General features: G+C 39.0%; 1 protein-coding gene across 3 annotated transcripts in view; it reads right to left on the reverse strand.

The window, feature by feature from the left end:
* The window catches only part of LOC124721148 (cullin-5), a 237,388-nt gene extending 224,154 nt beyond the window's left edge, over window positions 1-13,234 (reverse strand). For 2 of the 3 annotated variants that reach the window (XR_007006279.1, XM_047245966.1), the window contains exons 1-3: window positions 12,405-12,993; window positions 11,657-11,866; window positions 6,307-6,489 (exon numbers count right to left, since the gene is read on the reverse strand). Coding sequence is in view for 2 of the 3 variants with exons in the window: in XM_047245966.1 (XP_047101922.1) it covers window positions 6,307-6,489; window positions 11,657-11,866; window positions 12,405-12,461 (450 nt within the window). In the remaining variant the exon portion in view is untranslated. Of the gene's footprint in view, window positions 1-6,306; window positions 6,490-11,656; window positions 11,867-12,404; window positions 12,994-13,097 lie in introns of those variants that run through there. The other variant, XM_047245967.1, reaches the window with a different exon arrangement.
* Window positions 13,235-13,555: the final 321 nt, after the last annotated feature.

Below are 13,555 nucleotides of genomic sequence, written 5' to 3' on the forward strand. Positions count from 1 at the left end.
GGTGCATCTAGAGGTAGAGACGTAAACAGAGATTGTTTTCTGATCTAGTCAGGAGATTCATAACAGTAAAAGCGAGAAGGCTAAAAATGTACTGGAAATCTTTTGTATCATCAATAATAAAAGCAAGAGGAGAGAAACAGCAAAGTCAGCAGATGGGTGTCCCCGGGGCTTTGCATGTCACAGAAATAGTCCCACCTACATCTGTCCCACTGCCCATCCATTACAATCAAGAATAACCACTATTCAATAGTGTATGACACCTAGAATAGAAAATTACGTGTGGCAGAAAGGATGCAAACCAAATCTAAAAGTGATTAAAACAAAGTAAAAGAGGAATGAAACAGTAGCCTGGTCAAGGAGGTAGGGTCGGGGAACCCCCAGATGTAGCATACAGTGGGAGATGTCCCATCCCCAACCACCCTGCCCCTGCTCGAGAGCAAGATTAATATCTTCTAAGCGAGAATAAAAACCACTGTCACAGAGAAAACTGAGAATCAGTTCAACCCTCCATGAATTATATGCCCTGCCTAATGTAAAACTGTGTGTCAAAATCTTATGCTTGAAAATTGTTTAAATGCGAAAATTGCGATGATAAAATAAAATTCTAACAGCTGAAAGCAAGATGAAAAGTTCTAAAAATTATCGGCGGCAATGAGTCCAGAAGTCCGTACTTAGCATGGAGAGCCAAAAGTAGGGGGCAGTCCACCAAGATATGAGCTACTGTCTGCAAGACCCCACAACACACACACACACACACACACACACACACACACACACACACAATAGGCTACCATGTTGGGTTTTGGGTCCAGAGAGGAAGGGTGCACAGATAGAAAAGCACTAAAGCTGGGATGTACACCACACCGGGCAGCCTTCTGCACACAATCGGCACTTCTGTAAAATTTGGAGAAGGAATGAGTGGTCAAACCCAGCAATGGGGACCATGCAGTGCAGGATGAAAAGTTGTATAAAGTGCCAGAAGTGGAAAGTGGGGGGAGGGAGGGAGAGGGGGAGAGAGAGAGAGAGAGAGAGAGAGAGAGAGAGAGAGCGTACATCCAAAATCATAAACCAAACCTAGCACAAACTCACAAAATAGATGTGAGGTGCTTGGGGTGGAGAGGACAAAAGATTTTGGTGTCTCCGGTAATCCATCGAGGACAGTGGGACTGCAGCTGGACAAGAAGTAGTTGAATAATGATAACTGAAATCAACAGCTGTATTGTAATCCAACATCACTTATTCAAACACACTACCAGTTTCAATGACAGTTGTTTTCAAGCCCCTGTATACAGAAACATACATAACACGGCAGTAAAGTAAGAGTACAGACAATAAAAATCACAGTTTGTGACTAGAAAGGGGATAAGTCACATCATAAAATTACATCATAAATATATACTACCATTATCTATACAAAACAAAATTCAGCAACTAATTTAGAATGATTAATTTTTTTATTTTCTCTGTTTTACATATTTTTTACTTTATTGTTTTTTAATCCACTAATCACATATTCCAATGACATAATGTACCCGAAGGACCCACACATACAACAAATTGCACCAGCAAAGGAATTTGAAGTCGCATGTATCCCTAATCATAAAACCTACGAGTATGGGATGGACCAATAACAAACAAATGAAACAAAGCAACAACACAATACCACACGGCTGGAGTAAGCAAACGCAACAAAAACCTAATGAACAAACGTTCATTGGACCAGTAAACTCACCAAAATAATGATATATACTCTAATTAGCTCTAATACACAAACAATGTAAAACACAGTCTAAAACCTCATATACAATTAGTGTTGAAGTCACAAAACATGACGCACACATGCAGTGACCTGTTATTTTTGGATGCTTCTGGGTTTGTGGTAGTATTGTGAGTGTCACAAAGTGCTAAGTTGTGGGTAGTTCCTCGAGCCAGGTGGTGTCACTTTACCTTCTGAATGTACTTTTGTGTTATTGCTTTGGTTGATTATGTGGATGTCACTTATTACTTTGTATGTGCTCAAATGTTTCATTAGTCTGTGATTTAAACATGTGCATATGTTTCCTCTGAATTGCCGTTCCCAGTGTGAATATGTATTCAGTTTTCTAAAGTTTTTATGTTTTTAAGGTTTATGTGGTGCTTGTCTAAAACTGCTCATTTTGGTGGCTGACACATGTTGTGGTTATTTCCAAGTGGCTACTGAGGTCATTTGTAGTTTATGGTTACTGGGTGTGTCACTACGAAGTTTCCCGGTGTGTAGTATTGGGATGGTTGTTTGAAACACTCGGTCTCTATATTTAACGACCACTTCCTATTTTTAAGGTGTGCAAGTATGTCACTTGTTTGCTCTTTTACTACTTTGTGCGTGCTTGTGCGGCGTTCAGTTGCGACTTTGTTGCAGTTTATGTTATGCTATATAATGGTCGACTTCAACTGCAATTTTTATTTTTGTTTTAAATGTATGGTTGAGTCTGATTCATTGGTAACTGGGAGTGGGTTCAGTGTTGATTTTCTCTGGTCGAAGTGCCTTTTGGGTGCACAATTTGGTTTTTCACTGGTGTTCTGCTATCATAGTGTAATTTAGGTGTGCAAAATTTGAATTGTGCATTTTGTCTAATATTACTTCATGCAGACTGCAAGTGGGTATGGGAGGTATGGCACCACATTTTTCTTGGTTTGCAAGGCCATATAAGGATGTGCTCAGTGATTGTCACATTTGTGTTAAGTTATTATCTGGGTTCCCTTTCTTACAGAATCTCCGGAGTTCACTTTCTTGCTCTTTTATGTTAATACACACATGTTCTTGGCTGTATTCTGCTGGATTTCCATGTGGACGTTTCTAAGTTCATGGTCCTGTATGCGCTTGTTATACATATGCAGTTTTTAGTTTTACTCTTGACTACTACGTTACTTTATAGGATATTTTTACATATAAATACAGCATTTGCCACATGAGCTGTTCTTCAGCAACTGTTTGTTGACACGTCTCGCATACGTTACTTTTAACCCTGTGGGTACATACTGATGGTGTAAGTTACTAATGTTGGCAATGCTGTTTGACCTCCAGTAAATTTCCTGGAATCAGTAAAAATATTGGTGACTTGTTTCATTGCTACTTTGGAGGGTCTTTTACTCACATAAGTTACATATTTGCTACACTAGTGTGGTCGTGGACCTTAAGGATAAAACTGGATTGCTGTATAGCAATATCAATGGAGCATGTGTTTATAGTTTTTTGTGAGTTGAATGCTAATTGTAAACTAGATCTGTGTTTTACATTGCTTATGTATTAGAGCTCATTAAAGTATATATTATTATTGCGGTTAATGCTAATTGTAAACTAGATCAGTGTTTTACATTGCTTATGTATTAGAGCTCATTAAAGTGTATATTATTATTGCGGTTGGTTTACATTATCCAACAAAAATTTGTCCATTAGTTTTTGTTGCATTTGTTTACTCCAGCCATTTGGTATTATGTTTTGGTTTGTTTCTTTCTTTTATTCTTGGTATATCCCATATTTATTGGTGTTACAGTTAGGAATATATGCAAATTCAATTGCTTTGCTGGTCTAATTCATTGTGCACATGGGTCCCTTTGGGTAAATTACATCACTGGATTTTTTAAATTATATTAAAAATAAAAAAATAAAAAACAGAAAAGAAAATAATTAAGCAATATAAGTTAGCTTCAGAATTTTGTTCTGTATGGATAATGATTGCGTATTTTTAATTACATAATTTTATGATGTTATTTATCCCCATTTTAGTCACAAACTGTGATTTTTGTTGTCTGTACTAAATACTTTATAATACTGCTATTTATGTTTCCATATACAGGGACCTGAAGATGACACTTTTGCGTGTTGAAATTGGTAGTGGGTTTTGAATAAACAATGCTGGATTACAATATAGTTGTCTGGTTGAATTATCATTCTTCAAGGATTATGGTGATGGTGGCTGACGTCGGGCACCATAATCCAATTAAAATTAGTTGATAGTTGACACTGCATGCATTGTATCTGGTTTCCTCCAAACAGTGTGCTCCACACACACACACACACACACACACACACACACACACACACACACACACAATGATGCCACCAAAATACACACTTTTCATATGCGGCACTAACCAAACACTACTGAATCCTGCACAATTCACTGTGATTTGTACAACTGTTATAACAACTGAGATTGCTTGCTTTAGATAAACTTCACACAACACTGCATGAAGTCAAATTTTTTAAGGCTGTCAATCATTGAGACTATAACACCAGAGTCAAAAATACAAAAGCCTTTTGCAGTGTAATGGCACAGCGTAGTGGTTAGCACATAAACATGATGTGTAGAAGGTTGAAGGTTTGAATATTGTAAAATGCAGTGAATTTCTATTATTTTTCTAAATCTAATCAAAAGAGTTAAATTATCATTTTTATTCAATTAATTGGCTTAGATGTAACCTTTTTTTATTTATAATACTTTGCCATATCAATTTCATAATTGTATTGACTTTTTATCTGCTCTTATTTTTCATTTTTTCTTTAATTTGGAATCTACATCTACATTCTACATTGATACTCCGCAAGCCACCCAACGGTGTGTGGCGGAGGGCACTTTACGTGCCACTGTCATTACCTCCCTTTCCTGTTCCAGTCGCGTATGGTTCGCGGGAAGAACGACTGTCTGAAAGCCTCCGTGCGCGCTCTAATCTCTCTAATTTTACATTCGTGATCTCCTCGGGAGGTATAAGTAGGGGGAAGCAATATATTCGATACCTCACCCAGAAACGCACCCTCTCGAAACCTGGCGAGCAAGCTACACCGCGATGCAGAGCGCCTCTCTTGCAGAGTCTGCCACTTGAGTTTATTAAACATCTCCGTAACGCTATCACGGTTACCAAATAACCCTGTGACGAAACGCGCCGCTCTTCTTTGGATCTTTTCTATCTCCTCCGTCAGACCGATCTGGTACGGATCCCACACTGATGAGCAATACTCAAGTATAGGTCGAACGAGTGTTTTGTAAGCCACCTCCTTTGTTGATGGACTACATTTTCTAAGCACTCTCCCAATGAATCTCAACCTGGTACCCGCCTTACCAACAATTAATTTTATATGATCATTCCACTTCAAATCGTTCCGCACGCATACTCCCAGATATTTTACAGAAGTAACTGCTACCAGTGTTTGTTCCGCTATCATATAATCATACAATAAAGGATCCTTCTTTCTATGTATTCGCAATACATTACATTTGTCTATGTTAAGGGTCAGTTGCCACTCCCTGCACCAAGTGCCTATCTGCTGCAGATCTTCCTGCATTTCGCTACAATTTTCTAATGCTGCAACTTCTCTGTATACTACAGCATCATCCGCGAAAAGCCGCATGGAACTTCCGACACTATCTACTAAGTCATTTATATATATTGTGAAAAGCAATGGTCCCATAACACTCCCCTGTGGCACGCCAGAGGTTACTTTAACGTCTGTAGATGTCTCTCCATCAGCTTGTGTTGCTATAATCTGCTCATCAGTTAGAAATGCAGCATCTCGTGTAGCAAGTATGCAGATAGTGTCAGGTTACCAATTACAGCGAGAAATTACAGGTTGTTTTTACCCCCAAACCGAAATTTTGCTGGAGAAGATGACTGCAAACAAATATATTATGAAAATTTTCTGCTTAAAGTTTGCTTGTACAGACTAGCATTAAATGCCACGACTAAGTGACTGTAATTTTAGTTCTGCCGTAGACTGGTTATCATCGTTTTCTCTGATAAATTGCACATTTAATGTAGATTGTGTAGTTACTGCCATTTGAGCCAAGAGAACATATTTGTAAGATGTAGGCAGTCGTTATTGGCTGCTGTCTAGCCCCACCTATTTTTCATTTTTAATTTCCCCCTTCATACACTACTGTTAAATTAGCTATTACGTGGTCAGTTGTTATCTGCACTCATTATTTACACAGCTGATAATTTTTTAACCAGTCCGAGCTTTAGCTGTGTGAGGGTGGCATATTTACTTTATATTTCTGTGTTAGTAATAACTTCATTTTTTTACTGTTTTAAACTTTTTTTTCCACAAAAAAAGCATTGGGATCCAAACTGATGACTGCACGTAAGCTTACACTTGATCATCGAAATTTCACCAGTCAAAGACGAACCTACTTCATGGTGAAGTAATCTAAGATGAACGTTCATATAATGCAAATTTTTGAATCGCCTTGATCTGAAGTAATTTTATGTGTTAATCAGGTCAAACTGCTTTGTTCAACTGCGCAGATGCAACAGAATATGAATTCTTACCTTCCTCACAATACTCTCGTCTGCTGTTGACTTTTTTTGGCCTGATGAACTTGCCTTTCCAGCTAAAGCAGTCTCAAGTTGTCTGAAGGGAGTTGGTAAATAATTGCATTGTGTGAAAAACTTCCTCCACTCAGCAATATATGCTTTCAACAGGGCCTGATCCTCCTGGTGTGCCAGTACTCTCTGGAAAAGAATTAAATACATTTAGAATAGGACAGTTTTACATCCTAAACAACACGACAAACTCAACTTAAATGTTAAACAATGGAAAATCCAGGATGGAATGTAACAATATTATGAGAAGGAAAGTTGCTACTCACCATATAGTGGAGATGCTGAGTCTCAAATAGGCACAACAAAAAGACTCTCACAATTATAGCTTTCAGCCATTAAGGCTATCTTCAACAATACAACCCCCCCCCCCCAAACACACACACACACACACACACACACCACACACACACACACACACACACACACACACACACACACACACTAATTGTGAGGCTTTTTGTTGTGCCTATCTGTGACGCAGCATCACTGCTGTATAGTGAGTATCAACTTTCCTTCTCATAATATTGTCAACTTAAATATTAATGCACACAATCGATGGCTTGACTTCGGGAAACTGATGATCGTTGATACACTGAAAACATTTATTCTTCTTTGTTTTGATTACTGCTTTCGATCTGGTGTGCAGATCGTCCTCAGATCTAAAACTAGTGCAGTCTATCCAAAAGAGTGAGGTACGCAACACTGATCGCATTGAAACTTCCTCGCAGATTAAAACTGTGCTTGACCGAGACTCGAACTTGGGACCTTTACCTTTCACGGGCAAGTGCTCTACCAACTGAGCTACCCAAGCACGACTCACGCCCCGTCCTCACAGCTTTACTTCTGCCAGTACCTCGTCTCCTACCTTCCAAACTTAACAGAAGCTCTCCTGCAAACCTTGCAGAACTAGCACTCCTGAAAGAAAGGATATTGCGGAGACATGGCTTAGCCACAGCCTGGGTGATGTTTCCAGAATGAGCCATGTCTCCGCAATATCCTTTCTTTCAGGAGTGATAGTTCTGCAAGGTTTGCAGGAGAGCTTCTGTTAAGTTTGGAAGGTAGGAGACGAGGTACTGGCAGAAGTAAAGCTGTGAGGACAGGGCGTGAGTCGTGCTTAGGTAGCTCAGTCGGTAGAGCACTTGCCTGTGAAAAGCAAAGGTCCTAAGTTCGAGTCTCGGTCCGGCACACTGCTTTAATCTGCCAGGAAGTGTCATATCAGCACACACTCCACTGCAGAGTGAAAATCTCATACTGAATGCATTCTTTTATCTCCTCACCCTTCTGGAAAAACTGCACTTTGCAGCACTAGTTTTAGAGCTGAAGATGATTTGTGTACCAGATGAAAACCAATAATCATTGTTAATGTAGAGTAATGAAATTTTGGGAATACATTTGTCTAGGTAACATTGCAAAGTCACAGGTTAATAATGTAAGCATGGGATAAGGCACTGCTAATGTGAAGTGCTGGTACATTAATAACTGGTGTACCCAACAGACAGTTAAATGTAAACAACACAAATTGTGTTATACAAGTGCCAGATATCAGTTTGTGGTAGGGAGTTCCAGCACTTGGTCGGTCAACACATGGATGGTTAATACTGTTTATGGACGAGGTTGGAGTTGTCATCTGATGATGTCCCATGTGTGCTCAACTGGAGACAGATCTGGTGATTGAGCAGGTGGAGATAACATGTCGACACACTGTAAAGCGTGCTGGGTTACAACAGCAGCATGTGGGTGAGTGTTATGCTGTTTAAAAGCACCCCCTGGAATGTTGTTCACGACGGCAACATAACAGGTCGAATCACCAGATTGACACGCAATTTTGTAGTCGAGCTGCATGGGATAACTACAAGAGTGCTCGGGCTCTCACAAAAAATTGCACCCCAGACCATAACTCCAAGTACAGGTCCAGTACACTTAGCACGAGGACAGGTTGGTTGGAGGACTTCAACTGGCCTCTTCTTAACCAACGCACGGCCATCACTGGCACCCAGGCAGAACTAGCTTTTATCAGAAATCCTTCCCCTCGAATGAGCTGTCACCTAACACGACTGAAGTCGCAAATGTACGCTACAGGGAGCCTGGCTCCGAGTTGTCCTTGAAGTAACTGATTTGTAACAGTTCATTGTGTCACTGCGGTGCCAACTGCTGGTCAAATTACTGCTGAAGATGCAGTATCATGCACCAGAGCCATATGTCTAACACAATGGTCTTCCCCTCTCGTGACTGTAAAAAGCCAGGTCGTCTTGTGACTGTACATTCTCCTGACCACTGTTGCCAGCAGTCATGTACAGTTGCTACATTCCTGCCGCATTTTTCTGCAATATCGCAGAAGGAACATCCAGCTTCTTGTAGCCCTATTACATGACCTTGTTCAAAATCAGTGAAGTGTTGATAATGGCATACTTGTCATGTTAAAGACATTCTTGACTAACATCAATAATACACTACATCCAATCTCAAAGGTGACTAACACTCATGACCGTTACAGTGTGTATTTAAAGCAAACCTGATTTGCATCCTCATAGTGGCACTACTGGCACCACTCTTATGCAAGTGGCATGAAATTTTAATAGACATCACCTTTCATATACAGAAACATAACATGCCTACCAACTTTTGTTTATGTAGCAGAATTCCTTCTTGCTGCTTTGTTTCTCTCCCCCCCCCCCCCCCCCCCCGGCCCCATATACCCACATCACAATTTCTGCCTAATGAACAAAGAATATTTTTTCGTCCAATAAATAGAGAATTCTAGTTTCACACCTGTTATGTTTTACAAGATGTAATAAAGAAAAAACAACGCAGAAGTCTTACCCTTTTGGTACCCAACTGAAACTTTGTTGCAAAGTGCTGCACAGTTTTTAAAATAATGCTTAAGGATGTAGTCTGTCTTTTATTCACTGTATGGATGGTCCTGCTCGCTAAAAAAAAAGTGTATATTGCTAACTACAAACCTCCTAAGCCAGCAGATGGACTACAAGGTCAGCGTTTAAAATGTCATTCTTCATTAAAACAGCTCTACGTGAAGTTCATGAATTAGTAACACATGTGGCCCCGATGGCTGACTTTTGGGCTGGAAATATTTTTTGTGCTTGAAATAAGATGACGTAAAACAGTGCATGAAATCAAAGAACAAAAGTGTGAAAAGTAAACTCTTTTCATTGTATTGCTGATGCCATTGTAAGCAATTGTCTAATTATAAATGTAGCTACATTCAGCTTCTGCAGGAGGTGGTGAATAAGTGCCTCCAACAAAACTCTACCATCTTGCTTCAGTCCCAAAAATTTTGGGTCTTCCAAGTTACTACAATATTTGTGCTACCATAACTGTACGTATATTTTGTTCCTTGCAAAGTGCTGGGAAAGATGAAAACATTAGCTGCTAAATATTTTATTACTGAGAATGAGAACTATTTACTCTATTCTATTATTACTTTATTTCTTTTTTTACTATATGTGACTGAACTGGAAGCATAAAAGGTTCAACTTCACATACATAATGTGAAGTCTCTGTTTCAAAATTTGCTGGTTGCAAACAAATATGGTTTTTTTACTCTCCATAATAAGAACTGTGTCTTGCAATCTTGTTATGTAGCAATTTATCACAAACTCAAGAACTAATGAACTGTACATAATTATTATGAACAAATTTCAGAATACAGGTCACAATTCCAAGTTCAAATACAACAAACTTCCTTGAGGCAGTAAAGCTTCCATAAAATCATCACAAGTTTAGAAAGCATTCCTCATGCAAAACTATGCTTGCCATTTCTCACACGATATGCTCTGAAACACAGACGAGGAACAATGAGGAGATTACTTACTTCCAAATTTCCAGAAAGTGGCACACTGCACTATGTTAATGAAGGTCTGTGCATAAGGAACATGTTGCCAGATGTGCAGGTAGCTTGAAGACTTTTTAAGTAATAGAACCATGTACGTTGTCCTGGATGACTTATGGCCATCACACACAAAGGTAGTGTCACAAGTGCCCCAGGGAAGTGTGCCAGGACTGCTGTTTTTTTTTTTTTTTTTCCAATATACATAAATGATATGATGGACAGGGTAAGCAGCAATCTCTGGCTGTTTGCTGATGATGCTGTCAGGGACAGGGAAGTGTTTCCATGTGACTAGGAGGATGAAAAACAGAATTCCTATTTTGTGTAATGAATGGTAGCTTGCACTAAATGGAAAAAAATTAAATTATTCCGGATGAGTAGGAAAACCAACCATGTAACATTCGAGTACAGTACTGGCAGTGGCCCACTTGACACAGCCATACCCATTAAATATTGAAAAGTGATATGAAATGGAACAAGCATGCAAAGTCCATATTAGACAGGTGAATGGTCAACTTCAGTTTATTAGGAGAATTTTGGGGACGTGTGGTTCACCTGTAAAGGATATTGCATGTAGGATGGTAGTGCAATCTATTCTTGAGTACTGCTCAAGTGTTTGGGATCCACACCACGTCAGATTAAAGGAAGACATCAAAGCAATACAAATGCAGTCTGCTGGGTTTTTTTTACCAGTAGCTTTGAACAACATGCAAGTATTATGGAGATGCTTTGGGAATTCAAATGGGAACCCCTGGAGAGAAGGCGATGTTCTTTTCAAGGAACACTATTGAGGAAATTTAGAGACTGGCATTTGATGCTGACTGCAGAACAAATCTGTTGCCTCCAACGTACATAGCGCATAAGGGCAGTGAAGATATGATATGGGCTCGTACGGAGGCATATAGAAGTCATTTCTCTCACCCTATTTGAGAGTGTAACAGGAAAGGAAATGACTAGTAGCAGTAAAGTGGTTTGCAGAATAGTAAGATGATATGCTGTGCTTCAAGCCATTTCCATGGACTAAATACCGCAGCAAATGAACTCCGGAAAAGAAGTGTACAACTACAAATAGGAATACAAAAATCTATATTTTGGTGCAGATGGTGACCTTGGGTCAAACTAGAAGAGAGGGCAGATCATTGAAATGTTATACCATCAATCACTAGGTCAGAGTTCAAAAATGTGAGAGAGATGCTGGTTTTTTTGTTCAATCAATTTATAGATGGTCACTTCTGTATCTGTTGATCAAGTGCTACTAGGAGGCAAATCACACAGCAACTTCAACAAGAGCAGACAGTATTGTAGTATGGAAGTTTTAAACATTTAAAGCAGTTCTTCATTAACAAATACCACTTTCCCTACCTATTGAAAGTGGAATATTTCACTAGCATTATCAAAGCTACAGCTTAATACCAATAATAACAATATTACAATAATTTTGGTTTATCTTACCTGTTGCGCTTGTTTGATGAAATCCATAATGTCATCCTTAAGTGCATCCTTAACCTTAGGTGGCCCTTTTTCATCCCACAAGCACACCAAATGAACAGAATAGAATAGATCTTGCCACTCATTTTGTGTAACAGGTTCCTGTTGAAGGAGTTTAAGAATAATTGGCCTCATAGATGGCCATTTATCCTCAAACATCAACTGATTTCTGTCCTGAAATGACGAATCATGATTAACATCCTATCCTTTGAGGTACTTTACCTTTGCAATATGATAAATATATGTAATTTGAATGATGTGCTGCTGGTGAAAGAAAGAAATCATGACTACTTAAGAAGTTTGTGCATGACACTATGCACATGTCCTGCTACATCCACAGTATACTTCTGGGAGAAAAGGATTGGAATGTAATGTGCTGTCAACAACGATGTCATTAAAGGCAAAGTCGGCATGGGAACATAAGGCGAAGGATAGTGGCTGTGTCCTTTTCAGAGAAATTATTCCAACATTTGCCTTAATTTTGGAAAAAAACAGAAAACTTTAATCTGGATGGCTGGAAGGGGACGTCAACATTATACTTCTGCCACAGATACAGCTGGGAGTGTTTTAATATTTTAGGTTGCAGCAACACGTTTTTGAAAGCTGAACGTTTTGGTTTAACAACCGAAACAGCATAAGCTCCTGCACGGCATGTCTGATACTTGCTACTGCACATTTTTGTTACTCTATGATAACACTTTGAACAACACACCTTCTGCAACAAGTTTTTATTGTAGAAATAGCTTTCAAGCAAAAAGGGATCTGCCATGTTTGATCCTCTCAACTTCGGTACAGTTTTCTCGAGTGCAAACAGTTCCACGCACAGGAGGGCAATCAATGCGGTTAGAATACGCTTAATATGATACACACTACTAAAAACCACTTGTGCACTCTGATGCCGGGCCTGGTGAGTACATCGACGCGCAGCGCTGTCATTCGTTTTATTTGTAAATAAGTTTCGGGCGTCCAACGAAATTGACTAGCAGTATATTTATACTTGCACTTCTGTCACTTGCTGCTGACAGCTGAAGATTACACTGCGAGCGTAAATATTCCTAACCGCAAAGCGGGTTTCATATTCTAAAGTGCGGTACTGTATTTTCGATGGACCACCACAACACTTTGTATACTTCCGCGGCCAAGTCCTACGTCCAACTATAAGTTCGCCAGTTTTCCTGAACACAGGTCTGGCAACTCTCCACAGTTATTAAACACGAGCTGATTCAATCACTTTAAATTTATGACATTTACGATTTCCTTCACACAAATTTCATTTCTCATACCGACTGACCGCACACACACATTCGACACCGAAAGGCTACTTTTTTTAAAAAAATTGCTTTTTTGTTTGACAGAATATTCACGACAAAAAGTAATTTACATTCTACCCGGAAAATTTTCATACCTTCAACATCACGGAGAACAAAATCTGTGTTCAGGTCATGCCGCACACGGAACCGTTGATTTTGTTGTCTAATATCATATACATCTCAGGATATAAACATCGGCGATTTGAAGCGTCGATCTATCCACGTATTACAGCGAAATACAAACATTATAAAGAGCTCAAATACATTTTAAGCAATATATTTTAAAATTATGAGAAAATTGTGCTAAATTGTAACGACTTGAATTAAAATGACAATTTTTATAGCATTTCTCAAGTTGCTTCCTATGTAATGTCATTAACAGCGTCTCATTAATCTTTAAACGATGTTTCGTTCAGGTTTTTTGTGATCAAACAATAAGAAAACTGTATACTTGATTTGCCAGCTTTATTTTCTTCATTAATTTCAAAGTTTTAAAGAATTCAATTCTTCCTATTACTGACGTACCAGCGACTCGTACATGAAGCATGTAACA

Source organism: Schistocerca piceifrons, chromosome X, assembly GCF_021461385.2.
Source record: "Schistocerca piceifrons isolate TAMUIC-IGC-003096 chromosome X, iqSchPice1.1, whole genome shotgun sequence".
Taxonomy (NCBI): domain Eukaryota; kingdom Metazoa; phylum Arthropoda; class Insecta; order Orthoptera; family Acrididae; genus Schistocerca; species Schistocerca piceifrons.